This window comes from Myxine glutinosa, chromosome 1 (assembly GCF_964187855.1).
Source record: "Myxine glutinosa chromosome 1, kmMyxGlut1.1, whole genome shotgun sequence".
Lineage (NCBI taxonomy): Eukaryota > Metazoa > Chordata > Myxini > Myxiniformes > Myxinidae > Myxine > Myxine glutinosa.
Genome location: NC_136261.1, coordinates 217,847,923 through 217,867,710, shown reverse-complemented (window position 1 = coordinate 217,867,710; position 19,788 = coordinate 217,847,923). Strand labels below are relative to the sequence as shown.

At 47.4% G+C, this 19,788-nt stretch overlaps 1 protein-coding gene across 1 annotated transcript in view; it reads right to left on the bottom strand.

The window, feature by feature from the left end:
- Positions 1-1,071: 1,071 nt before the first annotated feature.
- The window catches only part of LOC137434109 (uncharacterized), a 44,508-nt gene continuing 25,791 nt past the window's right edge, over positions 1,072-19,788 (bottom strand). Inside the window, exons 5-7 of the mRNA XM_068126794.2 lie at positions 14,707-15,021; positions 13,136-13,225; positions 1,072-2,365 (exon numbers count right to left, since the gene is read on the bottom strand). Of these exons, the coding sequence (XP_067982895.2) occupies positions 2,102-2,365; positions 13,136-13,225; positions 14,707-15,021 (669 nt within the window). The 3' untranslated portion in view covers positions 1,072-2,101. The remainder of the gene's footprint in view (positions 2,366-13,135; positions 13,226-14,706; positions 15,022-19,788) is intronic.

The window sequence follows — 19,788 nt, the reverse complement described above, 5'->3', positions numbered from 1 at the left end:
TCTTTCAATCCTGACAAATCTCACACTCTTACTTTGTCTCTCCGAAAAGACCGACTGGACAACCCTCCCATCTACTTTCTGAATAATCCTCTCTAAGAAGTTCTGTCACTCAAGCTTTTAGGTCTCACTATCTACCATGATTTTTCCTGGGAAAACTACATTTCCAAGCTGGCCTCCAAAGCCAGTCACCGACTGGGTATCCTCCGTCGTGCAAAGTCCTTCCTTGGCACACCTGAGCTCCTCACCACATACAAGGCTTTCATCCTCAGCTCAATGGAATACTGTTCCCCCCCTCTGGGCTGGTGCTCATGCCTCACACCTAGCTCGGCTTCACGCTGTTGAAGCCAAAGCTTTCAGAATCATTGGAATCTCCCGTGATGAAGCTGATTGTGAGGGTCTTTCATTCACTCACCGCAGGCAGGTCGGTGGTCTTCTGTCTTCTACCGACTCCTATCCAGCCTAGCTCCTCTAGCTCTGTTTGTGCTCTGTCCCCCAAATACTCCTACAGGTCGCACAATATCTGGCAACAACCCTCTTCTGGTGAAATTGTCAAAATCAAGACTCGCTGCTCACCTTCACTCTTTTAATTCCTCTTTTCACCCGCCTCTGGAACAAACTCCCTCACTCTCTTCAATCCCACTCATCCATCCAGGTTTTTAAAACAGCTGTTCACCACCTTCTCTTATCTTCCCCCATCCAAAAGCCTGATCTTTTCTACCCCCGTTGATTCACCCTCAATCCACTTTTTTGAAATACTTCTTCTTTGAATCCTCTTTCCTGGAAGTCATAACGGTGTCCATGTGTTTTATACCTCTCCCACCCCCTCCCCCCTTCCCATGCCTCCACTCCCAAAGCCCTCTCCCTCCCACAGATCTCCCGATGTCCCTGTTCTCTGCTGTTGTACTTGTGTGCTTCCCTCTCTCTCTCCCCATCTTGTCTCCCGCTCCCTTTATTGTATGTTTTGCGTGTTGGGTTTTTTTTTTGTAATTAATGTTCGCCCTTACATGAGCCTCGATCGTGTATACAACAACAACAACAACAAAAATAAAAACTTGGCACAAAGACAACACATGAGAGTATAACATGCAGAAGATTTTATTTTGTAATGTGAACAAAGATGGCCGACTGACGGCCATTAACTCTGCACAGCAACATTAATAAAACCACGGGGGCTATGACATTTATGTCTTTTTCTCCTTGTTCCAGATACTTTGTTTCCAGGTTCCAATATCTTGTACACATTCTGTTAAAATTTATGACATATAATGTTCTAGTTGCTTAAATATCGTACAATTAAGTGGTGTGCACATCCAATTTCTTCATGCAATATGCGAAGTACCTCTTCCAGGAACCTTGGCCAATGTCAATTATTAAAAATTGTAAACTCCACCTGCACTGCTGTGTTGATTGTCCTGACAGTCATAGTCATTTGGCCTAAACAAAAAACAACCCTAACACAACAAGGGCATCAAAAGAACAACATTTAATTTTGTGCATAAAACCTGGCAGAAGCCATCGTAGTTAAAGTCCGATGACATTGTTACATTTTATGTCTTCAGCTCGTATTTCCCTCCCTCCCATCCGTCACTACCTGCTCAATTCAAACAGGTTTTGGTTTCCATCCTTCATCCTCGTGGACACAAAAACAATTGAGCGAAATCAGTTGTTGCTCGACAAGCTTCCCAGCTAACACAACAACCAACGCCAACGTTGTAAAATAGACGTCACGTTTACAACCAATAAACAACGTCACCCACACGTCAACAATTCACTTTGCGACCAATCGACCAAATACCAACGTTGGCCCAACGTTGTTGTGTTAGTTGGGTTTGCTTTACCTTTTGTCTTCGAGTGAAAAAAAAATCCGATCCTATGGTATTTGATTATGATCCAACTTGCACGCGACCATGATCAGTGGGATGAATAATTTGAACAAAATCAAAATGCCATAAGAATGGCAAACATTGTTGGAGCGGAACCTATTATTTTGCAAAAATTGACTCAGCCTTATTATAGAATCAAAGCAAAGCCTAATAGTCTAGGATTTCTGGGCAAGGAACATATATCTTTTTCGATATAAGGCAGGTTATCAATGTGTAAGTTAACCAAGCAGATCTTCATCACTGAAAGTGCCCATGCTTGTCCAAGAGGTTGCGGTTGCTTCCTCATGGATGGTGCTTGGATTGTCTGGCTCAGGCCCCATTGGTGGTGGCATAACTTCACGATTGCATGAGAGATCATCCACGGTTTTGCCGGTACGAAGAGGTTCAAGGGACGGGGATTGGCCATACATTAACGTCGGTAATGGTCCAGATGGTGCACGAAAAGGCCCAAGTCCAGGTATGGCCCTGAGTGACGGATGCCCCTGCAAAGAAAGTGCAAGTGATGGGAGAAATAGAACATGGCAGAAGACTTGATCCATCATTTCCTGTTTACAAGTCAACTCACGTGGTGCATCATGACATCATCAAACATAGGGGCAATACCCCTGGCACTCACCTGGTAGAATAAACTATACTGCACTGGCTGGTTGTGGTCAAGTTTCATCAAAATAGTGTGTGTAGTTTCAGAAAAGAAAGCAAATACATATTTTAGGGGGTCAAACCTGTACCCACTTTGACCCCCGGTAAACCCCCTTACACCCCGACTTTTTGTATTTGCCGTGAACAAACTTCAGATACAACACAACAAATATCATTTGTGCCAAATTTTGTCGCAATCCAATCAGCGGTTTCGGAGAAGAAGTTTCAAGTGTTTATGGACGGACGGACGGACGACGCGCCATCGCATAAGCTCCCTGAACTTCGTTCCAGGTGAGCTAAAAGTCGGGGCATTAGGGGGTTTACGGGGGTCAAGGTGGATCCAGGTTTGAACCCTTAAAATAGGAATTTGCTTTCTTTTCTGAAACTACACACACAATTTTGATGAAACTTGACCACAATCTTCACCACCTGTGCTGTACAAAAGTTTGTTCACGGCATAAAAAGAAACTGCCCCTTTGGGGATCGACGGGGGGGGGGGGGTGCCCCCCAAAATAGGTATTTGCTTTCTTCTCAGAAACTACACACACAATTTTGATGAAACTTGACCACAATCTTCACTACCTGTGATGTACGGAAGTTTGTTCAAGGCATTAGAAAAATTGGGGTCTCAGGAGATATATGGGGTTGGGGGAGGGAGGGGTTGCCCCCGGAAAATAGGTATTTTTTTGTTTGTTTGTTTAAAGTCTTATGATTATGTTCGTATGATTTTACATGCTGCCCTTTGTTCTAGCAACCACTGAAATTGGTTTAAAATACCCTTAGTCAGTGCAGTATATTGTTTATTCTACCAGGTGAGTGCCAGGGGTATTGCCCTTATGTTTTTAGAACAAGAGGCTGTGGAAAACATAGGATTTGAGGACTTGTCACCATAATATTAATTTGTTGCACCATTGGTTGGTCACAGGCTCACAGCCAACATTGTTGCATTACAACATTGAATGCAGTTTCTAAACCTAATATTTACCCAGTGAGCACGAAGGGAGATAGGCAATTGGTTCACTTTGTCTGTATGTCTACATACGTTAGTCGACGATTGGTGAACAACTTAATCGCCTCCACTACCAAGGTTGATGGAGGTTATGTTTTCACCCCTGTCTGTTTTTTTTGTGTGTTTGTTACCCTCGCCTGAGGAGAGGTAATTGCATTTGAGTCCGTTTCTTTAGCTGTCTGTTTGTCCGCACAAAATAAATATGATTTTCTCTGCAACCGTTGGTCCGATTGACAGGAATTTTTCACCATATATGCAACTCCACGTGTAGATTTTTAAAATGATAATTATGACGTCATATGTCACGTGGTTTGGCCGCCATCTTGGAAAAACCGAAAAAATCTGCACCTCTATATCTCCGAAAGCGCTGAATAGAAAAAATTGAGACATGGCTCATTGTAAAGAACTCTCCATGGGAAATAACATCTGTTAATGATGATGTCATGGGTGCCTTCCTTATGATGTCATAATTCGACAAGTACAAAACTTCATTGATCAAGATGAAATTTATTGAGCGTCATGTAGGCATAAATTGGTGGAGAAAAAAAAAATTGATGACGGCATCCGTCACGTGGTTAGGCCGCCATCTTGGAAAAACTGAAAACATTTGCACCTCATCTCTTAAAGCGCTGTATTGAAAAAAATGAGACGTCGCTCATTGTAAAGAACTCTCCATGTGGAATATCATTTGTTAATAATGATGTCATAGGTGCCTCTATTATGACGTTGAAGCGCGGTGCTATGCGCGCAACTTGTATAACAAGGAGGAAGCGGACAACGCGGTGAGTTTAAAGAGTCTTTATTATAAGAGCTCAACTGTAGCACTGGAGCGCTCCGGGCTGCGCGCCCGGTGTATATCCCGCGGCCACGCCTACCCCTCGGGCGTGGCCACCGCCCACTTGGTGCGCGGAATGATGCCATCACGGCAGTGAGCTTTAGTGTCCGCCACGCGCGCCGCCCCAGAATTCCCGCGCACCTGGAGGGCCAGTTTGTGGGGCAAACGGATGACCCGGCCGAAGCGCCCTCTGGCGACTGGCGGCGTCCGGGGTGCAGGGATGCCAGCTGGGGTGCCTCCGGCTGCACCGGGGATGGGTGCAGGACCGGGGGGTGGCGTGCCGGCGGGCCTGGGCGGTGCCGGGGGTCCGCCCGCAGGGGGGCGGCCCTGACGCGGGGGCCGAGCCACTGGCGGTGGGTGGTCCACGTCGAGGTGGGCCGGCTTGAGGCGATCCACCGAGACGCGGTCGGGGGTACCGCCGATGTCCAAGGTGAAATGTTTCACCCCGGTCTCCAGCACGCGGAAAGGCCCGTCGTACGGGAGCCGCAGTGGTGTCCGGTGGGCGTCGTGCCGGATGAAGACGTACTCCGCGGTGCGAAGTTCCGGGGCTACGTGCGTAGGCGGGTGCCCGTGGTGCGCCGTCGGCACCGGGGCGAACCTCCGGGCTGTCTCCTGCAGCGCGGAGCGCTCCTGCGCCGCGGACCATGGTGCCGTGGGGTCGGGGAGGAACTCGCCCGGCACCCGCAGCGGTTGTCCGAAGACCAACTCCGCCGCGAATGCACGCAGGTCGTCCTTGGGCGCCGTCCGGAGGCCCAGCAGGACCCAGGGGAGCCTGTCGACCCAGCCGCCGTCGCGGGGGGTGGCTCGGAGCGCGGCCTTCAACGAGCGGTAGAACCGCTCGCACAGGCCGTTGGCCTGGGGGTGGTAGGCTGTGGTTCGGTGCAGCTGGACCCCGAGCCCCCGCGCGACCGCCCCCCAGAGCTCCGAGGTGAACTGGGGGCCGCGGTCGGATGAGATGTCCGAGGGGGCGCTGAACCGGGCAACCCAGGTGGCGATGAACGCCTGCGCGACGTCCGCCGCCGTCGTCGTCGCCAAAGGCACGGCCTCCGGCCACCGGGTGGTGCGGTCCACCATTGTCAGGACATGGGTGAAACCCCACAAGGGGGGCAGAGGTCCCACCAGGTCCACGTGCATGTGATCGAACCTACGTTCTGGCACCGTAAACGGGGCCAATGGGGCCTGGGTGTGCCGGTGCACCTTCGCGCGCTGGCACGCGAGTCACGTCCTGGTCCAGCCGCGGACGGCCTTCCGGAGGCCATGCCAGACAAACCTGTCGGCGACCAACCTCTGGGAGGCCTTCGTGCCCGGGTGGGACAGGCCGTGGATGGCGTCAAAAACGTGGCGCTGCCAGCCCACGGGCATGATGGGGCGAGGCCGCCCGAGGGAGACGTCGCACAAGAGGGCCGTGCCCGCGCCGTCGAACGGCACCTTGGTGACGCGGAGGCCCGTGACGGCGGTCCGCAAGGCCTGGACGCCGGGGCCGGCGGCCTGGTCCACCGCCATCCGGGCATAGTCGATGCCAAGGTGGACTGCGTGGGCGACGGACCGGGAAAGGCAATCCGCCACCGGGTTGTCCTTCCCCGCGACGTGCCGGATGTCCGTTGTATATTCAGACACGGCCGAGAGGTGACGCTGCTGCCAGGGCCGACCACGGCTCGGCGACCTTGCCCATCGCGAAGACCAGTGGCTTGTGGTCGATGAAGGCCGTGAACGCACGGCCCTCGAGCAGATGGCGGAAGTGCCTGACCGCCAGGTGGAGCCCGAGCAACTCGCGGTTGAAGGTACTATAACGGCGTTCGGGCGGGCGAGGCTGCTGGCTGAAGAACGCCAGCGGTTGCCAAGCACCACGCACCCATTGCTCGTGCACTGCGCCAACCGCGTAGTCCGAGGCGTCGGTGGTGAGGGCGATCGGTGCATCGGGGTACGGGTGCGCGAGTATAGTGGCGTTAGCCAAGGCGAGCTTTGCGCCCGCGAACGCCGCGTCCATCTGCTCGGTCTAGGTAACGTCATCTTTGCCCGGCTTCCCTCGGAGGGCCTCGTGCAAGGGGCGCAGGAGCTGGGTGATGCGGGGCAGGAACCGATGGTAAAAGTTTACCATGCCCAGGAACTCCTGGAGCCCCTTGATCGTGCGGGGGCGAGGAAACCCCTTCACCGCCTCCACCTTGGCCGGTAGGGGGACGGCCCCGTGCCTGGTGACGCGGTGCCCCAAAAAGTCGATGTCGGCGACGCCGAACCGGCACTTGGCGGGGTTCACGATGAGGCCAGGCTGGCCCAGACGTTCGAAGAGCATGCGGAGATGGTGTAGGTGCTCTTCGCGGGACGCGCTGGCGACGAGGATGTCGTCGAGGTAGACGTAGATGAAATCCAAGTCGCGCAAGATGCTGTCCATTAGTCGCTGGAACGCCTGAGCCGCATTCTTCAAACCGAAGGGCATCCAAAGAAATTCGAAAAGTCCGAATGGCGTGATGACCGCCCTCCGGCCTGACGGGGACCTGATGGTAGCCGCGTATGAGGTCCACCTTCGAAAATAAGGACATGCCCGCCAACCGGGCGGAGAAGTCCTGAATGTGGGGGACGGGGTAGCGGTCGGGGGTGGTGACGTCGTTGAGGCGCCGGTAGTCCCCGCACGGTCGCGATCCCCCGCCGGGCTTTGGCACGATGTGAAGCGGCGACGCCCAAGCACTCTCGGAGCGCCGCACGATGCCGAGCCGCTCCAGCGTAGCGAACTCCGCTTTAGCTACCGCGAGCTTCGTCGGCTCGAGGCAGCGTGCCCGGGCGTACACCGGTGGCCCGGCGGTGGGGATGTGGTGTTCCACCCCGTGCTTGACGGCCCCCGCCGAGAAGGTGGGCCGCGTGAGGGCCGGGAAACCAGCGAGGAGGCGGGTGAATTCGTTCGCTGCCGGAAGCGTACAGATGAACCTGGCCGGAACCGAACCGCTCAGCAAGCCGCTCGGCGAGCCGCTCGATGAGCCGCTCGGGGAGCTGCTCAACGAGGCGGGCAGCACGCACGCGAGCGAGCTGAACGTCTCAGCCTGGACAAGCCTTCTGTGCTTTACGTCCACCAACAGGCCATTGGCACAGAGGAAGTCCGCGCCAAGCAGTGCCATAGGCACGTCGGCAGTAACGAACGACCACCGGAAAACCTGCCCTCCGAATCGCAGAGAAAGGCAGCGTTTTCCATACGTGCGAATGGACGTACCGTTGGCAGCAAGCAGCGCGGGGCCCCGGCCCGCGGACTGCTTGTCGGACGTACCGGCGGGAACGACACTCACCTGCGCTCCCGTGTCGCACAGGTAACGGCGCCCGGATAAGGTGTCCGTGATGAACAGTAGGCTGTTTGAACGGCCGGCGCTCAGTGCCACTACCGAGGGCCGGCCCGGGCGTTTCCCGACCTGCCGAATGAGCATGGCGGGCGACATTGCCGAGCCTTGTGGCCGAACTGGGCGTGGAAAAAACACCAGGTTTGCGGCGAAGGCGGCGGAGGTCGCGGTTTTCTCCGCGGCGGCGGTGGTGGGCGGGGCGTGGCGTCGGACACGAAGTGCGCATCAGCCTCGAGATCCACGAGGTGTGGTGCATCAGCATCAGGGTCAGCCCCGAGAGCCGTGACGGCCACGCCAAAACTCGCCTGGGTGTCCAAAGCCGCGAAGAACCTGTCGGCCTCGGCAGCGAGAGCTCGGGGTTCCGTCGTCGCAGAACCGGCCAACGCGAGGCGGACTCGTGCCGGCAGCTGGCGTCGAAATAACGCCCGGAATAGAGCGTTCGGGGTTTCGTCGCCCATCAACGACAGCATATGGTCCATGCGGACCGACGGTCGCGTGTCGCCGAGCTCGGGGAGGTCCAGGAGGCGGTCGGCCTGAGCGTCCACCGTGAGGCCGAACGTGGCGAGGAGGAGACGCTTGATCGCCTCGTACCTGCCGTCGGCCGGTGGGTTCCTCAGGACCGACACGACGCGGGCGGCCGTGCCGGGCCCGAGGGAGGCGACCACGTGGCAGTACCTGGTCTCGTCCACCGTGATGCCTCGAAGTCGGAACTGGGCTTCTGCCTGCAGGAACCAGACTTCGGCTTGCGTCTCCCAGAACTCGGGGAGTTTGATTTGGACCGCGTTGGTTGTCATTGCTGTGGCGGGTTCGGGTGGTCAGCGACGGCTGACCAGAACGTCAGAGGGTCACCAATGAAGCGCGGTGCTACGCGCGCAACTTGTATAACAAGGAGGAAGCGGACAACGTGGTGAGTTTAAAGAATAAAGAGTCTTTATTATAAGAGCTCAACTGTAGCACTGGAGCGCTCCGGGCTGCGCGCCCGGTGTCTTTCCCGCGGCCACGCCTACCCCTCGGGCGTGGCCGCCGCCCACTTGGTGCGCGGAATGATGCCATCACGGCAGTGAGCTTTCGTGTCCGCCACAACGTCATAATTTGACAAGTACAAAACTTCATCCGATCAAGATGAAATTTCTTGAGCATAATCTAGGAATAAATTAGCGGATAAAAAATGATGACGTCATCCGTCACGTGGTTCGGCCGCCATATTTGTTTCAACACAAAAGCCTTAAAAACCACTGAGAATACATCCTGGTGAGGGTTTGCAATCTCTGATTGCTCTTTCTTGTTACCCTCGCCAGAGGAGAGGGTATTGCATTTGAGTCCACTTGTCTGTTTGTCTGTTTGTTTGTCTGTCTGTTTGTCCGCACAGAATAAATATCATTTTCTCTGCAACCGTTGGTCCGATTGACAGAAAATTTTCACCATAGGTGCAACTCCACCTGTGGAATTTTTTAATGATAATTATGACGTAGGTCACGTGGTTCGACCGCCATCTTGGAAAAACCGAAAAACTTTGCACCTCTATATCTCCAGAAGCGGTGAATATAAAAAATTGAGACCTGGCTCATTGTAACGAACTCTCCATGTGGAATAAAATATGTTAATGATGATGTCATAGAAGCCTCCATTATGACGTCATAATTCGACAAGTACAAAACTTCATCCAATCGAGATGAAATTTCTTGAGCGCCATGTCGGCATTAACTGGTGGAGAAAAAAATAATGACGACGTCATGGGTCACGTGGTTCGGCCGCCATATTTGATTTTACACAAAAGCCTTAAAAACCACTGAAAATACATCCTGGCGAGGGTTTGCAATCTCTGATTGCTCTTTTTCTTGTTTGTTACTTGAAAAATCAAAGATTTTTCCAGTATATTGGTTGGTCTTGTGCATTATTCTGTCTGTCTGTTTGTCTGTTTATTTGTCTATATGTCAGTCGCCTACAGGTCACAATTTTCAACCAATCTTCACGAAACTTCACAAAGTTGTAGAGGTCATCACAATTGAGAAGTCTATTGATTTTGAGGTCAATGGTCAAAGGTCATCTGGAGGTAAAATTGCTAAAATCGCCATTTTTAATCCAATTGACTTGAAAATTTAACAGCATTTCCACATTGTGTCATTAAATTGGGAAACCAACTATTTGAGGTCAAAAGGTCAAAGGTCAACTCAAGGTGAAATTTCCAACATCATCAATTTTCATCTGAAAAACCATCAATTTTCATCCGATTGACTTGAAAATAGAACATTACTTGCATATTTCCTCATTGAATTGGGAAACAAACTATTTTTTTACGTCAAAAGGTCAAAGGCCAACTCAAGGTCAAACTTCCAACATCATCAATTTTCATCTGAAAATAATCAATTTTCATCCAATTGACATAAAAATTTAACAGCATTTGCATCGTGCTTCACTGAATTGGGAAACCAACTATTTTTGAGGTCAAAAGGTCAAAGGTCAACTCCAAGTCAAACTTCCAAAGCCATCCATTTTCATCTGAAAATCCATCAATGTTCATCCAATTGACTTGAGCATTGAACAGCATTTACAAATTGAGTAATTAAATATGGAAACCAACTATTTTTGAGGTCAAAAGGTCAAAGGTCAACTCAAAGTCAAACTTATAAAATCATCAATTTTCATCTAAAATCATCACTTTTCATCCTATTGACCCAATCTTTGATGAAGATCGTCAATTTTAATATTGATGAAATGGACAATTTGCTGGATCAATGGAAACCTTTTTGGGGTGGGGTGGATTTTGCAAGTATCGTGCTCTGCATCACGTCTCCTTGTAATTCTGTCTGTTTGTCTGTTTGTCACTCGCCTACAGGTCACAATGCTAACCGATCATCATGAAACTTCACCAGGTTGTAGATGTCATCACAATTGAGAAGCCTATTGATTTTGAGGTCAAAGGTCAAATTTCTAAAATCGCCATTTTTCATCCAATTGACTTTAAAATTGAACAGCATTTGTATATTGAGTAACTAAATTGGAAAACCAACTATTTTTGAGGTCAAAAGGTAAAAGGTCAACTCGAGGTCAAACTTCCAAAATCGTCAATTTTCATCTGATTGACTTGAAAATCGAACAGCATTTGCACATTGAATCACTTAATAGGGAAACCAAAGCTGTTGATTGCTGTTCACCAACACACCTTATCCAACTTGACAGTTCTTGAGCAAATATCCAAGGAAGAATGGGAGAAACTCCCTAAATACAGATGTGCAAAGCTGATACAGACATACCCAAGAACACTTAAAGCTGTAGTCACTGCCAAAGATGCTTCTGCAAAGTATTGACTCAGGGGGCTGAAGACTTACAAATGTAAATTTGACATTTCTGTATTTCATTTATTTCCGACCAATAATAGACCTCAGGGTACTTAATAAACTAATGAAATATTCCCATTTGCTGGTCGAGTTTATCATGATCTATGGACTCAATACAGACGCAGTGAACCAATATAGCAATTTTTTGACAAACAAGACGACAAATTGGTCCACGAACGAAGCGACAGGTAGGCTCTGCAGGTTATATAGAAAACTACTTGAGGACTAGTTCTGGGCTTGGCTCACATGGCTCACATGACTTGGGCATGGCTTTAAATCAACACGTAACTCTCGCCTGGTAAGTGTCGGTACGGCGTCGTGTTCCAGCAATTTCCGATGCTGGTTTTCCAGGTCGTGAGCCTGTTGATCAAATACGAACACTCACGGCTTGATGTGGTCTTTGCAAACCACACGATATTTTGAAAGAGCATACGTTTTGATGTTGAATTTGGTTGTTCCTAGGTTTTTCAATCACAAAGCACATGATCGTTGACGATCCTTTTGTGGGTCAGGGATGCATAAAACCGACTTCTGAGTTCTGTGGGCAAATGTCTCGACAATTCGAACAGTTGAAAGCTTGGCACATCGGCATCTTGAACGCCAGAATAACTTGTGATTAACCGCAGACGTACACATTTGTCATTGGCATTACCCTTGCCAGGAAAGAGGGTATTGCATTTGAGTCCGTTTGTCTGTCTGTCTGTTTGTCTGCACAGAATAAGTATGATTTTCTCTGCAACCGTTGGTCTGATTGCCAGGAAATTCTCACCATAGGTGCACCTCCACTTGCAATAAAAAAAGAGATAATTATGGCGTCGTAGGTCACGTGGTACAGGCGCCATCTTAGAAAAACCGAAAACTTTGTACCTCTATATCTCCAAAAGCACTGCATAGAAAAAAATTGAGAATTGAGACATGGCTCATTGTAAATAACTCTCCATGGGGAATAACAAATGTTAATTTCATCATTAATTTCATCATCATTAATGATGATGTCATAGGTGCCTCCATTATGACGTCATAATTCGACAAGTGAAAAACTCCATCCGATGAAGATAAAATTTATTGAGCGTCAACAAGGAATAAATTGACGGAGAATTTTTTTTATGATGACGTCATCTGTCATGTGGTTCGGTCGCCATATTTGTTTTAACACAAAAGCCTAAAAAGACCCCTAAAAACACGTCCTGGCGAGGGTCTGCAACTCTGATTGCTCTTTGTTGTTGAGTTGTGTGGTCGTGAAAGTAGCTCATTTGCATAACGGAAGTGAAAATAGTCTGATTTTAAAACACGATTATCCAGCTTATTATTCTCCAAAAAAAAATAATTCTGTTTGTGCTAATGACTCATGGGGACTCAGGGATATCATCCTCTAAAATATACCTCTTCAAATAAATTTCATGATTGTGTCCCTTTGCAATTCATACCGTGTCCTTCACGAAGAATAGGTGAGCTTTCGCAAGCACTTCCTACTGCTAATATGCCTACTGCTAATAAATTCCAATTTCCTGCTTTGTAAATTATGCTCCTTATAGCCAAGGATACTGTTGTACAGTACTAATAATTATTATGCTGCTGATGAAGATCTTAAAATTATGGAAAAACCAGTGAGAATGAGGTCATCTTATTGTCATTCGTTACCAAATGCTTCCACAAAAAATAACTGCCGAGTATATTTAAAATTGAAATAAACTAACTACACGTTCTTCCATATGTTACAACTTACCTCTTTCCCAATCACAACATGCCCTCACAAAAAAAGCATAAAGGGACCCATGCCAAGCCAATTCCAATCATGCTTGAGGCGACGCTCTTAGGTCGAGCCATAGATCGAGCTTACTCTAATTAAAGACATATAGCCTACTTAGGTATATATGAGGATTACCTTCCCATCACCAAGATAGGAGTAATATGTTGAATTCCAAAAAGTGTTATCACATTTCCAGATAATGATAGGTTTAATAACCTTCATCTTGGGTCTCAGGCGAAAGTAATCGCATGATTTGAAGCCAATTTTATGGTTCATGAACAAATGGGGCACAATAGGACGATGGAAGGAGAATACGACATTGTGTGAGCCAATCACAAATATCTAAAGGTGGTACCTGTACCTGGATTGTTGGTGGTATCAGGTCACAGCAAACAGTCACTGATGTCTCAGAGGGCAGGAGTAGGACTGTACCGATGCAAGTGAGCACTTGCTGAAAACAACATAAGTAGCACAGTTTAGCGAACTTATGACCCAATATCTAACATCTGTCACACAGTAGTGGCAAAAAAGTGGTAACCCCAAGCCAAGTGCAAGGACCCAGCATTCAACCACTAGTATTCGGTTTCCCGGGGCTGGGAGGTTCGGCTAGAGTTCTGTACACTCACCTCTGAGCTGTCTAGCCTGGGGTTGAATACTGACCCAGGTACAAACTATCATCCTGGTGTTGCCCAGGCAGGACGAGGTATCAATGTGTGCACCGTCCCGCGGATGGATGGTAAACAGAATTCCATAAGTCAGCATTAGTTGGTGGACATTAAAGACCCCACGGTGTCTGAGTCGGCGAGCAATCGTTGGCACCCTGAACAAATTCCAAATTCCTGCCCTAACCTACAGGGGGCACTGCATCAGCGGCACACAATACTCCCAGCAATGATACAGAGCCGCAGCCACATGCTGTATAAATGAAATGAATGAATTCCGTTTCTAATTGTTTCCGTTTTGCAAAATGAGTGAAATTGCTGCTATTGCATTACTCTTGCCTTGAGTCGAAATTAAACTTGTTTCTTCTAGTCGCTCAACTGAACTGGATGGCCATGACCTTTATGAGGCACTAGCAGAGTACCCGCCCAATGGGCGATCTTGTTCCAAGCATGCAACACGTTCTTCTGACGCATATCTTTATTTGGGTGGTGTATAGGCAACTGGCAGCTGCCTCAATCGCTCCCGATAAAATAAAAAAAACCAACAACCCAGGTTGTGTAGACGAAACCAAAACATGCCGATTGCTAATAATTCAATACACCTCACTGGACTGGAAAACGTGGAGACAGGACAACTGTCTATACTGTAAAGGGTAGGGACATGTAATACCCGCTCCCACATGGAGGCGGCGCTACACAATACGCATTTACATAAAAAAAATAGCGTCCCCCCACCAAGACCACCGGCAAAGATAAAACACCCTTATAAACTAATTGGGGCATAATGATCCTATGTAGAATTAAAGTGCAAATGTAATCAGTCCTTTATTTGTTTCTTCATTAATCCTTTGTAATTTCTGAAATACCGACTTCTTTCCTGGAAGTCCTAGCTGTGTCCATGTGGTTTTTACCTCTCCCATACCCCACCCCCCTTCCCATGCCTCCTTCCCCCAAGCCCTCTCCCTCCCACAGATCTCCCGATGCCCCTGCTCTCAAATGTTGTACTCGTGTGCTTCCCCCTCTCCCCCCATCTTGTATCCCGCTCCCTGATTATGTCTTATGTGTCCGTTTGTTTTTTTGTGATTAATGTTAGCTCTTACACGAGCCTCGATCTTGTATACAAAAAAAAAAAAAAAAATCCAAAACTGTAGGAGGAATAGCGTGACAAACAAACACACAAGCACTGGTCCGTGAGTTATAGTAAGGATTTACACGTTTTCTGTTTAAGTGAATGAAAAACTGAGCTCCAGCAACATGAATAAAGGCTTACTGCAGTCTCTGGTGGAAAAGGTGGGCAGGATGTCTTCTCCTGGTCAACCTCTCCTGTTAAGTCAGGAGTTTCTCTCAACTCCCCATCTTTGTCCTTAATTGGCGCTTCTGCAGAATGATGAGGTTCATGTTGTGGATTTGGTGGGTGAGGAGGCACATTGGGACGTTCTCCTTCATGGTGAGTGTGCGAAGGTAACATAAGAGAGCTAGGAGGGTGGAGAAAACTTTTCCAGGAATGGGAGTGCTCAAGGTCTTCGTAACTGCAATTTGTCTCAATCGCTGTGAACTCCACGTGATATAGGATTCCATGAACAACCTGCTTGTCACAAAACAATATAAAAACGATAAAAAACGAGGAATACAAAATCATACTAAAATATGCCATTTGTGTCTGTCCGTCTGTCTGACGAATTTTTGACGCCAATACATTCCGTCCTTACTTATCCAATCTCAACCAAACTTGACAGGATGACCAACGGTTGCATAATGAAGGTTGTAGCGCATTAATTCCCCCCCCCCTCCCCAAGGGGGTTTTCTGCTTTTTTTCCTCCGAGCGGGTTTTCCTTGCCATTGCCATCAATGCCACCATTGCCATTTGCCATTGCCATTGCCAATTGAAACCACCTTTAACATTACCGGCACTGCCCTCTCTTGGATCAAATCTTACCTCTCTGACAGACGTCAGTTCATCTCCATCAATAACTGCAAATCCCCCACTGCTCCCCTCCCCCAAGGTGTCCCCCAAGGTTCAGTTCTTGGCCCCCTCCTCTTCATCCTTTACCTGTCCCCCCTCGGTCACTTAATCCGCCGTCATGGTCTCCAATTCCACTGCTTCGCCGATGACATCCAGCTTTTCATCTCCACCAAGTCCATCTCCACCGCCACCCACTCTATCCTGACAAACTGCATCACTGAAATAAAATCCTGGCTTCAAATCAACTTCCTCAAACTTAACTGTGATAAATCTGAAATAATCATCATTGGCCCAAAAACGCTCACCAAGTCCACCCATAACTTTGCCCTCAACATCGACGGTTTCCCAGTATCCACCTCCCCTCACATCCGGAATCTTGGCATCATCTTTGACCAAACCCTCTCCTTCGACAAATACACTAAACAGATCACAAAGACAGCCTTCTTTCACCTGAAAAACATCGCCCGTCTCCGTCCATCCCTCTCCTCCGTGGCTGCAGAAACCCTCATCCACGCCTTCATCACTTCCCGTCTGGACTACTGCAATAGCCTCCTTTATGGTTCACCCTCAACAATCACCAATAAACTCCAATACATTCAGAACTCCGCTGCCCGTCTACTCACCCATTCCCGGACCCGTGACCACATCACCCCCGTCCTTTACAAGCTTCACTGGCTCCCCATCTCCCAGAGAATCCAGTACAAATCCTCCTCTTGACCTACAAAGCCCTCCATAACCTGGCCCCATCCTACCTGGCTGACCTCCTCTCCAGACACACTCCCACCCGCAACCTCCGCTCTGCTGGTACCAACCTCCTGACCCCCCCCCCATCTGGACCAAATTTAGATCCTGGGGGGACAGGGCCTTCTCCATCGCTGCTCCCACCCTCTGGAACTCGCTACCTCACACCATCAGAGACTCCTCCTCACTCACCACATTCAAAACATCACTCAAGACTCACCTGTTCAACACTGCATTCAACATTTAACCCACAGCATTTAACCCCTGACTATCTCCTCTCCTTCTCCCTCCTTTGTGCTTTGAATATTTCCCTATTGATTCTTCTTTTTTTGCAATTGTTTTTATGTTTTGCTATGCATTATGTTTTGCACTCTGTCAAAGCGTCTTTGGGCTTCCTGAAAAGCGCTATATAAAATAAATGCATTATTATTATTATTATAATGCCATCAATTGCCATCAATGGGTTGCGTGTTGAGGTGTATAGCCGTATTAAGTTAGCTTTATCGTGGCATTTGTCCAAAGAAGAAGATTTATTGTGGCGTTTTTCTAAAGACGCTTTGAATAACAAAATTAACGATAATCGCATATTATTAATGTTATGACAAAACAATATTAATACTAATAATGTCCCGTAATGTACCCCAAGGCGTTTTTCCTGCAATGTTAACATGTTTAAATAGCTTATTGTAGAGTCCCTGTATAAAGAGAGTTGCGCCATGCGCTGACCCGAGATTTCTGGTCACGTGATTTCGTGGCGCCATTTTGTGTCTAACTTCACCGTGCGTGAACGTCAGCTTGGTACGGGAATGTTGTTTATTGCCAAACAAAATGACTGGTTGTTCTGCTTTTGGTTGTTCAAACCAATCTGGGAAATATAAGATGTATAGATTTCCAAGTGATAAAGTCAGAAGACAAATTTGGGAAGCGAAAGTCAGACGAAAGAGCTGGAAAGCGATCGACTCCTCGAGACTCTGCCAGGTAGGCCCACGCCGCTTGATGATCGATGTTCAAAAGCAATTCTATCTGCTCTGTTTTTTTTTGGTTGTCTGTCCGTTGAAAACCCTTTTAAAGGGAAGTGATTTGTGTTTGTTTATAATCTTCAAGGAGCTGACCAAAAATGCATTTCCGTGGGAAGAACCCTGCTCAATTTTTTTCGGGTAGTCCTAGCGGACCGCATATTGTCATTGATTGATGAAATGTCCCGGTACAGTGACATTGCCTGGTCTGCGGTTGGGTAGTCTGCGGGCAATGTCACTGTACTTTTTCAGAGGGAATTAATTTTGATTTTATAGGGGTGGGAAACCCATGGTCCGTTTTGTTTTCAGTTGTCTGTCCGTCCATTCAAAACTTAGTCCGAGGCAAGTTATTTTTTTGGTTTAAAATCTTTAGCCTAATCGGCAATCATAAAAGCAATTTTAGGGGGGGACCTGCTCAATTTTTTTGCGGGTTGTGCAGCCATCCATACGTCCAAAATTTGACGAGTTATTGTTTGCTTTGTACAGTGCTCATGCGTCTTGTGGCATATTTGCTCAAATATTTACCACCCCGGGATTTATGGCCAAATTGTAGTGATGGAAGATTTTGCACATTGGACAATCCCTATATATTTAACCTGGTGACAGCTATCGTTCCCAAAACATACAATATTTCTAGGTGATTAATGCAGTAAAACAGGTGTATTTGTGTACCCACATTTAAAACTGGCTCAACTTTCAAAAGCTGTTATCCCTGTTTGATATCAATATACATGTGGTCGATAGAGCTAGCGATTTGTCTGGCCATCTTCCGGAAGATTGTCCATGTGATTTTCTGTTGTGGAAGTACTAGTACATGACAGCTCATTAAAATTAAACTGTGTTGTGTTAGAATAAAAATTTCAATAAATAAATACATCAAGGACACTCATTGTATGATTGCAGGAACATTTCGATGTGAATCAGTTTGAGAGGGGGCGAGCTGATGACAAAAAGAGGTTGAAGTGCTCTGCAGTTCCAACAATATTTAGCTACCGGAAACCCGTGAAGCTGCGCAACTCCCCCAAGAAGCGTGGACCGTCCAGAACTGAGAGACTACATCTACCAAACTTGTCCGACCACACCTACTCCACTCATGAACGTATTGACTCCTCAAATGAATCTCAATGTAAGAATTGTTTTATTTATTACAAAATCATGGCAGGACATGTTCAATCAATAACATATTTTAAACGATTACAAAATGACAGGCATGTGCTTGTCTATATTTGTATAGCTGGACGACGTGCGACTAGACGAACCGTGAACACTGCAGGTATTTTTTAAAGTTTTTTCTCTGTTTAATTACGGCTTGGCGCAGTCGAAAATTAAGTGTTAATTAAGTCGCCAGCTATGAAACATATTTATCGATCAGGCAATATCCATCAGAGTTCTGGGCAAGGGTGTGGTAATAAATGAACGTTTCAATCTTACTAGATGCCGATGACGTTTTCCTTATGTCAGAGACAGAAGCTGACTTGCAGCTTGTTAAATCATTACAATGGAAATTGAATATAAATGTCGATAAAACTAAAGTTGTACACTATAGAAATATGGCAATACCACGTACAGAATTTGTTTTAAGTGTGTTAGACTATATGTCGGCTGGAAGTCCTACACCGGAAATGCTCTCGGCACCCTTTAAAAAATATTGGATATGCCCACACTCCTTTCTAAAAGTTATTAAAATTCAGAGAACGACAGCATTGGTTTGTCTTACTTATAATGTTAGCTCTTATATGCAGTGTTGGCTTGTAATATGCATTGCCATACCACTTTTAATATCACCACACAGCTCTTTTTCACGGCAATAGCTGAGTTTTTGACAAAACAAATATCACCTGTATGTAATAATAAGACTAAATATGTGTCGTAAATTTTTTTTAGCAGGTTTAGAATATATCACCCCATATCGCGAATGTACATGTATATCTAATCCGACACACTTAGACACAAAATGGCGTCCAAATTTGAGTTGACACAACTCTCTTTATACAGGGACTCTAGCTTATTGCTATAATGGCGTTTCCATGTGAGCAACAGCTTCTTCAGGAAGAAAAAATATTATAAACCACAAACACGTATGCTTTGCTTTTTAAACAGCCGCTCATGCTCTTTATAACACTAAATGAAGAAATTTGGAGGAATCCCGACATCCGTAAAGTAAGGTTTACTTACAGAACTGAGTGAAGATCTACTGTACTCTATATACCCCACAATTGTTGGGTTAATAACATGGCGCTTTCTACCACTCCCGTGGCATTTTTTGTTGTGAACTTTTGAAACTCGCTCCCGCTGTTTAATACGAAATGAAGGGAGGAAGACCGGGTTGTGCTCCTTTACCAAGCAGCTAGCAAGCGCTTGCTAAGCCAGCCATTCCTTAAGAGTTTTGAATGGAGTGCTTGCTCGAATGCTTAAACCACTTGGCGATCTCTCCACAAGAAACTTGGTAAATGAACACAGACCCAATGTTCTTGAGACCCGACCATAGATCGACTGTAATCTATGTACCCAAAAGAGGAATTACCCTTTCTGCATTCCCGTAGTGAGCGGGTGTACTAATGTAGTCAAATTCACATGTATTGGCACCAGAATATCATTTTATTTTCAGATTTACATCATTCCATCAAGGTGC